Raw genomic sequence first — 13,353 nt, forward strand, 5'->3', positions numbered from 1 at the left:
CCAAGAAGGACACCTCCAGGCTGGATAAACTGTTCAGGTGGGCCGGCTCTGTGGTCGGCATGAAGCTGGAGCCACTGTTGACGGTGGCAGAGAGGAGGACACTGGACAAACTGCTGGACATCATTGACAATGCCAGCCCCCCCTTGCACACCGTCATCAGCACCCATAGGAACCTGTTCAGTGGAAGGTACTGGCTGCTCCTTCCCATGTGTCGGACCAAAAGACTCAAGACCTCCTTTGTCCCTCATGCCATCAGACTGTACAACTCCTCACTTGGGGGGAGGAGGAAATAGGGCAGAGAGGACAATACATATGTACATACATACATACATACATACATACACACATACGTACGTACATACATACATACATACATACAGATATACATACATACATACATACACACACACATACATACATGCATACACACCTGGACTTACATTAATACCTGGTCACTTTAACTTTAACACTTGACTCAACACTGACACTTTTGACTGAACATTTATGGTTAATGTCTTTTTGTGTCTTTTTATTGACGAATGTTCTTCTTCTTATTATTATTATTACTACTCTTATTTTTGTTATCTCTGTACTCTATATTTAAAATTTTATTTATTTTTCCTTGCTAAAACGGATGCTTGAAATTTCCTTGCGGGAGTCATTTCAAAAGGATTAATAAAGAGAAGTCTAAGTCTACCTGGCCATTATTACATTTTCCTTTTAATGTTAATGTTTAATGTTTAAGAAAATCTAAATAATATGTAAAGTCTTTATATGTGTGTGTGTGTGTGTCCAACTGGTTGTATATAACCTATAGTACAATTTCAAAATTGAAGGCCTACATACATACTCTAACCCTAAAACCACATTTGTATAGCAGACAAAATGACACACAGGCAGATCTGTTGATTGGTTCTACAGACTGGTCAGATGAACATTAGAGTGCACAGGTGAGATGAATGCAGGGTTCCATGGTTGTCATGTTTGGTCTCCAGGTGCATCATTTATTTGAGGCCGTCATTTAAACAAAAACAAAATCTCCACAAGGTCAAGAAAACTTGTTTCTCTCAAGCTCCACTCGACAATTCCTCCACATTTCTATTCCTACTGAGGACTTCTTCCATCCTGACAAGAGCTAAACCCTCACAGAGACTGACTAAAGCCACACACCAAGCTTCAGCATGGAAAATGTGAGATTTGAACCGTTTGAAAGCCTGTAGTGTTTTCTATGTATTTTACATTCGAGACAAAGTTCACTGACACTGCTAACCTGTAGAGCTCAGCCATATGGGAATATAAAAACATGATTTTTCACGTATAGGCCTAATATATATACTGTATACTTATATATAGCCTATATAGAATATTGTGGCATGCTATATATTATTTTGATGGTTTGAAGATAAGCTGAAATGGTTATTCACTTAGTTCCTCTAAAATAGCTAAAGGGGATTTTAATTTTTTCAGAAGTAAACAAGGTTTTCACTGAGGCTGTGGTATATAAACGGATACATTTGGTTGATTTTACACACATGTTCTTTTTTTTACATTGACTTTTTATTTAGCAGAACAGTTTTAATTTTGTAAAACGTCCAATAAGATAATTAAATTGGCTTTATTGGCCAATTTATTTGTTAGCCAAAATGCAGGGTCCCATGGTTGCTATGCGTGGTCTCCAGGTGCATCATTTGTGTGAGGCAGGTGCATCATTTATTTAAAAAAAAACAAAATCTACACAAGGTCAAGAAAAAGTGTTTCTGTCAAGCTCCACTCGACAATTCCTTCCACATTTCCATTTCTACTACGGACTTCTTCCATCCTGACAAGAGCTAAAGCCTCACAGAGACTGACTAAAGCCACACACCAAACTCCAGCATGGAAAATGTGAGATTTGAACCATAGACTGTTAAAATTACTGGACAGAGCATCCGGTTCAGAGAAGTGCTGCAAATGTGGTATCAAGTGCCTTAAACCTGCATTATATCTGAATCCCAGCATGGGGCGACACATGCGGTTGCAAAGGGAGGTCGGTTTCTGTAGAAGTCTATGAGAAAGTTATCCACTTCTCACCTCAGTGAACATTTTCATAATGAGGTTATGATCTCAATCTAGTTTTAAGGCTTGTTCAACACAAAATGATGTTCATTTTTTGAATTATGGTCTTGTTGATTTTAAAATCTGTAGGTCTATCTATGTAGGGATCCTTTCCATAATGTAGTCAGTGGCAAAACAAGCACTTCCAGCTTGTTTCACCGCTGTCAACTGCAGTAGTCTCGCTTAATACTGGACCAATTTCCTACAAAAATGTAGTAAAATAGGGTCCAGGTTTAAAAAAAAAAAAGTTAATCTGGCCTCCATGAACTCCAGGAGTTGAAATTGGGCCCTTACTGGGTGCTTTTGAAAAGAAAAGTCAGTTTTAAGGGAGAGTTTAAGTTTCTTTTTGTTTACTTTATTCAATGCCAGATGTTACAAGACCCCGACTCCATAAAAACGAGAATCTCTGCACGCCAGGCAGAGGGTGTAAAGAGGCCCGCAGCCAGGTGTTCATGCTGCAGTGACAACCAGGTGAGACATTTGATTCTTGGGATTTTGGACAATAAAAAACGTATTTGTCCCAATTTGTTCACAGGGTAATCCTCAAGAACTCCAGATTTGGACAGTTTTCAAAATGGCAAACACACAGCAGAGTATAACGACAGCGACACAGTGCGGGCCTTCTGTACAGACTGTTGCACTGCTTATCGGTGTTACATTTCAGTAACTTGTTTTAGGCTATATCTACAATACTACATTTGGATTTGAAAACCAAAAGCTTACGCCTCACATCCCCACCACTCCGATGTTTCAGAGACCCTAAAATGGAAACATTTAGAAAGACCGATGCCCCCATTTTGTTTAGAAAAGTCCAGAGATGCTTTATAGTCTGGACGGGCACAAACAGAGACATTTTGGAAACGACGACGCGTGTCGGTCAGTCTTATCGGTTAGGTCTCTTAGACACCTTTCAGTAACAGTTCCACCTCACCATTGTTGTTCTTTCTCCAATGCATTTTCAACGTAAGCATCCATGGTTTTCAGCCGCAGAGTAACGCTAGACAATTTGCTGTTTTCAAATCTCCAGTTAGCTTTTAGCATCTATATGTATTGCTGATACTATCTATATGAATGCTGCCATCAGTCTGGGACTGGCCCCAGCCGGGTCCTCAAATAAGAAAAAGACACCTGCCACCAAACAACTTTTATGGGGGGAACCCTGTATATAGTATTCCATTTGCACAAGTACATCTACAAAATTTGCACGTTTTTAACACAGTGCCATTTCTGATTCTGTAAATAATGTGTGTAATGTTGCTAATGTTTTTTTTTTAATGTACCGTGTGTGTGCACTACTCATTGGAAAGCAATGACCTACATCTGGTTACAAATATGCTTGCACATTGTTTCAATAAAATAATAACTGACTTGGCTTTCCACAGGTGCCTCATTTAAAGCGAAAGCGCTCACACTCTGCTGCCCGTGGCGACCATCCCCAGAAGAGGAAGCGGACCTCCGTGGCCCGCCCTCCTAAACCTTCTGCTGAGAATCCAGCTTCTGAGGTGTCGAACTCGGGTCCTGCTCCCCAGCCTTCCACCCCAGCTGTTGAGATCGCAGGGTTATCGGATTTGGTCCAACAGCTTGAGGCCAACATCTTGCCAGCTGACCTGCCGGTGGCGTCCACCGCGGCCCCCATCCTCCAGCTCTCCTCTGCGCCGCTGCACCACGACGAGCCTCTGAAGATACACAACCGCTCTGTGGAAGAGTACCAGCAGCTCTACCATGAGGTTGTAGATGACCTGCTGAGGTATGTTTGGGTCAAAAAGCAGGACTCGTTCAAGTCTACCACTCTGTTTCCCTCGCAGTTATAAGGTTTCTAGGTGCAGCACCTAACGAATGACTAGTATAACTTACATCTACTGGCTGTAGTTGCAGGGATTCCCCCAGAAAAGTTTTTAAGCTTGGTGGCAAGTATCTTTGGTTGGGGTCCAGTCACAGATTAAAGGCAGCCTTGATGTAGGGCTCAAGTGTTTTTTGGTGATAACAGAATCCTAGACTAGATAGGTATTTGGAAATTGAGAATTTAAGAAAACTATAAGACAGATTCCAGAGGGCCCTTCATTAAGTCAGTGCTAAAAGCTAACTGGAGATCTCAGAAGATGACTACGTCTACGTGTCAAACCGAGCTGCCCCACTGTAACAATAGTTCAGAAAACTTCATAAAATTACATAAAACAGTCATTCCCAGGGGCGATAGGCCCCGTGGGCTACCAGGTCTGCAATACACTTGGCAAGTCTATGGCAAGTTGTTACTTTAATGTTTTTGAGTGTTAAGAGATACCATCCCACAAAGAGAACCTTTGTCTTCCACAAACCGAGGGGAAACCCTCCATATATAACTTTTAAATCACTCGTTTTTTCATAATGTTTTCATTTCTGTTTCTTCCGCTTCGCAGTTACAAGAACGGCAATCTGCGTCCGTACAGTTTGAAGCTGGGACGTTGTATCAAGCAGAAGCTGTGGGAGAGACTGGACCGTCCCACGTTCACTGAGACGGTCGGTGAAGACGGCCGGGTGCATGTGGACGTCTCCTATGGGGTCGGAGTCAATCCTCCTCTTTATGATGTGGACATTTCGAGAGAACCCAAGCCTGTGATGCCCCCAAAGAAAAGAGCTGGGAACTAAGTCATTGTTATAGTTCGATGAGGTCAAATCTGTACATAGTGCTGGAGATTCAGTTTAAATATCGTAGTTTTAAGTTAAGTAGGCCTAAAGTAGTTGTAAGTTAAGTATTGTAGTTTTAAGGTTAAGTAATGTAGTTTTAAGTTAATTATGAGTTATAAGTTAAGTGTTAAGTTAAGTATTGTAGTTTTAAGTTAAGTTTTAAGTTAAGTATTGTAGTTGTAAGTTAAGTATTGTAGTTTTAAGTTAAGTGTTAAGTTTGGTATTTTAGTTTTAAGTTAAGTTTTAAGTTAAGTATTGTAGTTTTAAGTTAAGTGTTACGTTAAGGTATTGTAGTTTTAAGTTAAGTGTTAAGTATTGTAGTTTTGAGTTAAGTATTGTAGTTGTAAGTTAAGTATTGTAGTGTTAAGTTAAGTATTGTAGTTTTAAGTTAAGTGTTAAGTTAAGTATTGTAGTTTTAAGTTAAGTGTTAAGTTTTGTAGTTTTAAGTTAAGTATCGTAGTTGTAAGTTCAGTATTGTAGTTTAAGGGTAAGTATTGAAGTTTAAGTGTAAGTATTGTAGTTTTATCATAAGAAGTCAGACAACTGAAGAATGATTCTATTGATGATTTTGAATCAGCTTCTGTTAACAAACTCTTGAATCCAGTTTCATCCTCAACAGCACTCTGACTCACCTGCCAGGACACAAACAACCTCTGCAAAGCCCCCCCCCCCCCCCTTCATGATTGTGATTGGTTCAAAGTGCTCATATTGTGCTCATTTTCAAGTTTATAACAGTTGGATTAAGAGGTACCTCGTTGTACCTATCTTTTTCACTTTGTAAACCTATTACTTGCAGAAAAATGCCAAAAAGGATAACATGAGCATTTTAACGAAACGCAAACCACCCAGAGAGTTGTTTTTCTCCTATCCCAGAATGCATCTGTGGTGTGACCAGACCTTACTCCCCAAGGCTGTGGAGATAGGTCTGGCAATGCAACACTAAACCTCTACCTTCAGCTTTTTTTTTCAGAAACATGCACTGCTGCCTCCACCTTAGATATTCAGCCAGATAACGCCACCCAGAGCCTCCACCTACAGCCTCTTCCAGTAACCTGCACCTCCACCTCCTGTCTTAGTTCTACGTACACACTGAAGTGAAAGACCAGGGCCCGAAGACACATTGGTAAATAGAAACTCTTACATCACAGTTTCTCAATGTTTAATGGACCAAGGGCCACTTACCCTTTAACAAGAAATCTTATGGAGCACCAAACTGCCAAAATATCCCCCAAAACAATAGGCATCCTACTCAGCAGTCACTGACGGTGGTGGAATGTAACCAAGAACAGAGATCTCAGCTATTTAGGGACTTCCCGGGACATGTCTGCAGGGATTTAAAAATGCAAAAAAACCCACTTAAATAGTGTCAAAAAAACTAATTAGAAAAAAAAAAAAAAACTTTGGCAAAAGCAACAAAGATATCGTAAAAAGCAACAAAAAACTGAGAAGAAAATCAACAGAAACTCTAAAAGTTTGGATTCTTTAGGCCGTCCTACGGGTTATTGTACGCCCGGTTTCATATGTAACTTAATTTGAAACTATATGTGGTAAGAGGTCCCTGCTCTGTCTTTCTTTTAGGTTAGGGTTCCTTGGCCTAAAAAAACGTTGAAGACCCCGGTTTACATCATCTTCTTCTTCTCACAGGTCTGTCTAATGATGAAGACCATCAAAATGGACCTTCTGAACGTCAAAGCCAAGAAAGAGCTCTTCTTCCTCCCACAAGTCTGAAGTCAAGGCAGTGTGGATCATGGTAATTACATAAGTATGATAAACTCTGTTCATGATAGAAAAGATCTGAAATATTCTAATTCTGTATCACTTCTGAATGTAAACACCCTATTTTTTTACAACTGACTGACAGATTTTTAATGGCGTTTTTTCTGATGATGCGTGTTGCTTTTCTCCAGGCCCTGTTGGACTTCCCAGACTTCTACATCTACAGCTGTGAACCAGAGGTGCTTCTTCATCCTCCACATCGTCTACCGTCTCAATCAATTCCACCAGCACAAGTTCCTCCCCGAGCCGATTCTTAGAGATCTGAAGGACGCAGAGACGCTCCTCCTGTGTTTTTAGGGCCTCACATTTCCAACCATGCTGCCTGAGAAACCCTCTGTTAATGTGTGCTAATAAGAATTTGCACTGTTGCTCAATAAAGTCAACTAAACTACTTTAATTTCACAGTTTTCTTTTTGTTTAATCTTTTAAGGTTTAGTCATCAGATATGTTTTTACTTGCTGGTTACTTTGGGATAAGTCACCCTTTATGAAGGGTCATTATGTATTATTTAATGGCCTAAGGATTCTTGTGTGACTCTCACTTTCTAATCAATCATCAAGTCTGCTCATATACATGTTAGTGAGCCATTAGTCTGTATCGACTATGTTCCACTTGCTCCTGTGCTGAAAGAAATTCTGCCAGATGTCCTTCACCTTCCTCTGTCTTTGTGTCGTACTAAACTCTGGTGGATTTCTGAGGACTGTGGTTAACTGCTCCTCAGATCTCTGCAGGGTAAATCCAGACAGCTAGCTAGACTATCTGTCCAATCTGAGTTTTCTGTTGCGCGACTAAAACAACTTTTCAACGTCCACATGTTGCACGAACTAAAGTTCCTTCCCGAGGATATTTTGCAGCGGCACCATGCGGAGCTTAAAGAAGCCCAAGACAACTGTTATTGGTTCAAAGAAATGCCAATGGACCAGAGCACGTTTTTCTCCCATCACAGAATGCTGTGTGGACTAGTCCGACCCTCCACTGTCCAAGTCTGGCAATGTGAGACAAGCCATTAATAATGGAACTTGGGTTTCCTGAGTTGTATAATAAGTCAATATAATAATATCTATGGTGTCATGAAAGCCACCAGACTACTTTGACATAACAAGTAATTTAACCTTGCAGAAGTCATTGGTCTACCGCTTCCTCCATCGGTTAGTTTGTATTAGTGTGTGACTTTGGTGAGTCTGAAGTAACCCAGTACAACACAAACAGACTAACTGACAGTGGCAGCGGTAGAGCAGCAACTCCCCTGTTCTGTGAGGTAACACGACTGTTTTTGTCAAAGGAGTCTGGTGGAGAGCATAGACAACGGCTTCAGATCCCCTTCATAAAGGGCTGTCAGACAGCCCGGTAAAGCCCTGAAAATATTCTAAATAATTGGAGTGATTTATATTTAACCTTAAAACTCATTAATCTCTTGGATTTGGATTTGCAAACTCAAAGCAGTGGATATTTGGTGTTCAATACCATACAGTACAAAAACATGAATCTTCAGTTGCTCCAGTCCAGATACATAGATTGGACACTAGGTGGCAGCATGGAACTACTATCAGTAAAGGACAAACCTTGTGATATTATGTCTGGAGACATAAGTCCTTTTCCAATTTTCCTTCATGGGTCCCTCGGGCTCTACAAACTTACCTCATTATTCAGTCACGAAAAGTAAAAATAGTCATGGCAAGTCTCATATTGATCACTTAGTACATCATGAAGTTGGATTGGTATCTCATCTTGTTCACCTACCATGAGTGATGTCTTATTCACAGTCACAGTCCCGTTCTAGTGCTGTGTGTCAGTTGAACATACATCCCGACCCAGAGCGTCAAGAAGTGACACCAAGGAACTCTTGGTGTCACTAAAGGAGACTTTTTTCGCATCAATAACAAATGCTAAATGCACCTGACCAAGCTTTGCTTTTTGACGCACTTTGAAGGACAATGGAGAATGGTCGAAGCAGGCTCTTAAGATCAAATTGTCAAGTAGTCGCCTATTCGGGGTCACCCCTGCAAGAGATACATTTGAATATGAATACTATATCCAAGACACATTCAATGATCATGTCATGCAAAAGCTGAGTACTGGCACTGATAATGATCCCTTTGTGTGGGAGTGATGGAAGAAGGAAAGACTAATGTAGACTGACACTAGACTCCATTATCGTGTGTATCAAACAGCCGGTGGTGCATGCTGAGACTCAATAAAAGCTCCATGTGGACAGAAGCAGCAGGGTGTCTTTATTACTGTTGCTATAGCTTAACCAAGTCAGCATTCATGATACACAGAGACATACTGGGAAGCTACAGAAGCCTTCACCACTTACAGTACTAGTGACTGGAACAAACAACAATGAGGCAGAGGACTGAAGTCAAACAAACAGGAAATACAAGAACAAAAAAAGAAAAGATTTATGGCACTCATTTTTTTGTTTATACTCAGAATAATATTGCTTTTAAAACACAACCTCTATCCATCATCACTGTTGTTTTATCACGTAATATTTTCACTGCATTTAAATATCAAATATATTCCTTTACTGATTTATAGACGTTATTGCTAACATTAAACGTACCTAACAGAGATATATTAGTCACTTTGATAATAGTTTTGTTCAAAAGTACAAATTTTTACAGAAAATAACAGTCCAAGTTTGGAAGGATAAGGTGGGGACGGGTTCGGGACATGCACAGGGATCTGATAGGAGGGCAAGGGAAGGACAGCGTAAGCGGGGCCTCCCATAGGACGAGAGGAGCGGCCACTTACACAGCCAGTCACACATGCATTCTTCACTGGTATTTTAGACATCAGGTACAATCCTTGAATTCATATTTGTTTCCTCTTAAAGCTAGACTACTCTACTCTGATCCATAAATAGGAGCTTTACATGCCAACAGAGACACTTTGCTGGGACAGCTGTCAGCCAATCAGAGCGCTGGTTCACTTCCCGCCCAGTGTTAATAAATAAAAATGGCAAAGAGGTTGACTGAATAGGTACAGTGAGTACATCTCTCACACAAACACACACACACACACACGCACACACACACATATATACACACGGAAGCCAAAGTCAAAAGTCCCATTATCCAAACAATAATGTAACTTTTTTCTTAAAGGCCCCCCAAAGTTCTGACACACACACACACACGCACACACACACGCACACACACACACACACATTAGGGCTGTCAATTGATTAAAATATTAAATCGTAATGAATCGCATGATTGTCCATAGATAACTGGCTAATCACAAATTAATTGCACGTGTTCTAAATGTACTTTTTTGTACTTAATGCTTGAGTGGTATTTGAGAGTGGACGTACTCCGCTGGTAACTCGGCTCACATCGTCTTGTGGAGAGAATCGTCTCGAATTCGGGCTTCCAAATTAAATTTCGCTGCCTGATTTCCCAAACTACAGAGTGGCCTGAGGCCCCAAATACAGAATGTGTGTGCGTTAATTCCCAATCCAAAAATTGGTGCTGTTAAAGGGAACTGGCAGTAACACGATTAATTATCGTATTCATTTCGACAGCCCTAATATACATTTTCGAGTGTGTGGATTATCGTGTTCCCAGTAAAGAATAACTTCCAAACAACAAATGAAATTTTTGTGCCGTTATCTTGTGGGATCAAGATCGGTTGGCCTACTTCAAACTATTATTTTGTCCACAACATCCATATCTATTGAACAAGCGTATAACTTATGAAGTACACTAACTGTGTACAACATATGCATCTTGTGCAAACAGGATGTTAGCATGTACACACAGTATATGGAAATGATCTGCACTAAGTGTTTATTTAGTGCACATAAAATAAGTTTCAGGACTCTGTATCTGTTGAAATCAGCTAAACCATTTTCTATTTGCAAATTTGAATGCTGTTAAAGAAAAGCTTTCACTGTAAACTGTCACAAAAATAAATAAGTGATTGTATATAAATTAAAAGTCCAGCATTCATGTGTAAAATTTGTAACCTTTAGCTTATTGTCATTTTGAGTACAAAAATGAAAACAATAATAGTATGTTGATTTGTTCATGCCACTAGTGTTATTTTCTACTAATAGTCACATGAACACACGTGGACATCCAGGGTGTCAACGCTGAGGTGGAGACATGATATCTGGGTGCTCACCTCAAACTATAAACTGAGACAGGAAAAGGCCAAACTGTGTCACCTCCAACTGTGCAATGCTTCATTTCTATCTGTTTTTATATACAGTCTATTTATAGAAGGATGTTTGTGTAAATATGTTTGATTTATTACTAATGTTATTATTATTATATTAACTTATTCTATTTTTTATAGTTAATGTTTATTTTTTCACCTATGTCTACTTAACTTGTGTTCGTGTTATTCTGAGGTGTGTACATTTTTTCTTTGGAGCTGCTAAGACGTTCCCCAGTGCGGCATTATTAAAGTCCATCTTATCTTATCTCATCTTATCTTATCTTATTATGTAACCCTGTGCAAACGAATCCCCGGAAACCAAAACCTGAGCAGGATATTGGACTTCATTATTAATACACCAGTTGATAAGGTGTCATTTGGAGTATAATGTTTTCAACTTTTAATTACATTTTTAATAATTCATTTTCAGTGCCCACACATTTCTAAGGACCAGAGTTATGTAAGGATGCATTTCTCTGACTGTCTTTTCAGCTTTTCATCACATCTCCACCACTCCTTTTGCCTCGTCCATCTCCCCTCTCTTGTCCCTTTCTCCTTGCCTCATCTTTGTACCTTTCCACCTCCATTTTCCCTCCATCCATCCATCCATCCATCCACCCACCCATCCATCCATCCATCTATTGTGTCCAGTTGGCTGGCAGGCCAGGGGCTGAGCCAGCGCTCTGTCACATTACCCCGCTGCTGAGTGAATTACTTGGCCTCCATTAGAGTAACGAGAAAGCAGGAGGACAGAGAGACAGGAGAGAGAGAGAGAGAGAGAGATGGGGGAAGGGGAAAGGGACAGAGAGCGAGCACGAGGCCGAGATGAGAGGCAGGGGATGAGCGACGTGACAGAGATGGGTGGGGACGAAAAGGGAGATAATGAAGAGCGGAAAAGGTAGATGATGTGGAAGGAGAAAGATACGACAGAGGGTATGAAAAGAAGATAGGGGAGCGGAGCTCTGACACAAGAGTGAGAGGAGGAAGGGAAGGATGAAAGGAAGAGAGCTGGAAAGACAGGAGGGGAGGTGGAGGTTGATTTGAGATGTAGATGAAACAGGAGAAAGATTGAGAGGTGGAATGCAGGGCAACAGGGTGGTGATGAAGGGAGAGGAACAGATGTGGGGAGGACAGAGGAGGGATGGAGGATGGGAAGGAGAGAAAAGTGTTACAAGCATAGTATTACAATATTTCCCATTGCAATACTGTATCGATACACGGACGCCAAGTATCGATCTTTTATTAGATAAATTGCACATGGGGATTTTACTTTTTGGTACCAGAATAATGAAATCTATGTCTTTTTTGGTCCACTAGATGGTGCAGTTGAGTTTTTTTTTCTTCTTGTGAGGTTAGCAGGGGTAACTGGGAGAAAGATACTATGTTGCCCTTTGGAGACATAATTCGAAAATGGCATAAAAGGTAATAAATTGTTTAATATCCTATCGTGACATAAATAGTAATATTGTATGGTGACTTAAAAAATAATACTGTGACTTAAACAATATATCATGACATAAACATTGTGACTTATACGAAAGAATTACTTTGCTTCCATTAGAGTACCGTCACAGAAGTCTCAGGATAATGGTGTATTGTGGCTTACATATCATCATATCATATCATAGGGCCTCTGGTGATTCCCACCCCTAGCAGTTGGTGCAAAAAACATCCAATGAAGGGAAAAAGAAAGAAAGAGAGAGGGGAGATGTGAGGAGGAATAAAAAAAGGAGTGAAAGGAAAACAAATGGGAAGGAGAGCTAAAGCAGCAAGGATTGAAAAGAACAGAGGCGAGAAATGTTAATAAGATACACCGCAGCTGTACACGACACTGAGTGGACCACACACACGCACACGTGCGCGCACACACACACGCATGCTCAGTTTTTAAAGCTAGAGTGAAGTTATTGGGGTCATAACAAAAAATTGGTTACATTAAATGAAATATCCCATATCGAATCACTACTTAATCAATTCTTGGACCTAGTGAATCGAAATCAAATCGATTCAGGAACTCCGTGGCGAGACCCAGGCCTAGTGACCTCACAGCTACGGTTCTGCTCCCACTTCTTACATCTAACCAATACGGTTTGGATTGAAAGAATCACACGTAAACACACACACACACATGTTCACACGAACATGTTACACTGTATATTTAAGAGAGTTTACTTTAGCTTTTTGAAGGACGAATAAGTCTAGAGAGAAGGCTGCTTTATCCCTCGTCCCCGCCTCTAGGAACAGATTCACTGTCACTGTAATATAAAACTTTGTCAAAATGTAGTACGAATATACACTAAACCTGGAATCTTTTAATTACTGGTAATGTTACAAAAGGAAATAGCATCACAGATTAATAGTTTGACATTATGTTTGGCGTATTTAAATGTAAGGGATTCATTATCTTGTTGCCACAGTGCCGTTCTGAACCCTACCATCCAACTGCATCTTATATATATTAAATCCTTCATATAATTCTATTATACTAATAATATCTATACTATTCTATAGTATTGACAGTTATCTCAAAACATTTGAGATAGAGTAAGTCTAGACCACACCCTATAATAAATAAGACCCAACAATTCAAGTGATCCCCCCAAGAGCATCATTTAAATAAAATGAGCTGGTTTGACCATGGAGATGCAAGAA

The 13,353-nt window shown here is 40.1% G+C and overlaps 1 protein-coding gene and 1 long non-coding RNA gene across 2 annotated transcripts; both read left to right on the forward strand.

Annotated features, from left to right (window-relative positions):
• Window positions 1-59: 59 nt before the first annotated feature.
• On the forward strand, window positions 60-5,006 carry LOC117935223 (uncharacterized protein C22orf31-like). Its single transcript, XM_034857362.1, has 4 exons — window positions 60-187; window positions 1,996-2,026; window positions 3,477-3,841; window positions 4,491-5,006. Exons 1-4 carry the CDS (start codon window positions 60-62, stop codon window positions 4,717-4,719), a joined length of 753 nt encoding a protein of 250 aa, XP_034713253.1. The 3' UTR covers window positions 4,720-5,006.
• A 553-nt stretch (window positions 5,007-5,559) lies between these two features.
• On the forward strand, window positions 5,560-6,916 carry LOC117934908. Its single transcript, XR_004654609.1, has 3 exons — window positions 5,560-5,881; window positions 6,403-6,508; window positions 6,666-6,916. It is a non-coding gene; the product is annotated as an uncharacterized LOC117934908 (long non-coding RNA).
• Window positions 6,917-13,353: the final 6,437 nt, after the last annotated feature.

The sequence above is a fragment of the Etheostoma cragini genome, chromosome 19, assembly GCF_013103735.1.
Source record: "Etheostoma cragini isolate CJK2018 chromosome 19, CSU_Ecrag_1.0, whole genome shotgun sequence".
Taxonomy (NCBI): domain Eukaryota; kingdom Metazoa; phylum Chordata; class Actinopteri; order Perciformes; family Percidae; genus Etheostoma; species Etheostoma cragini.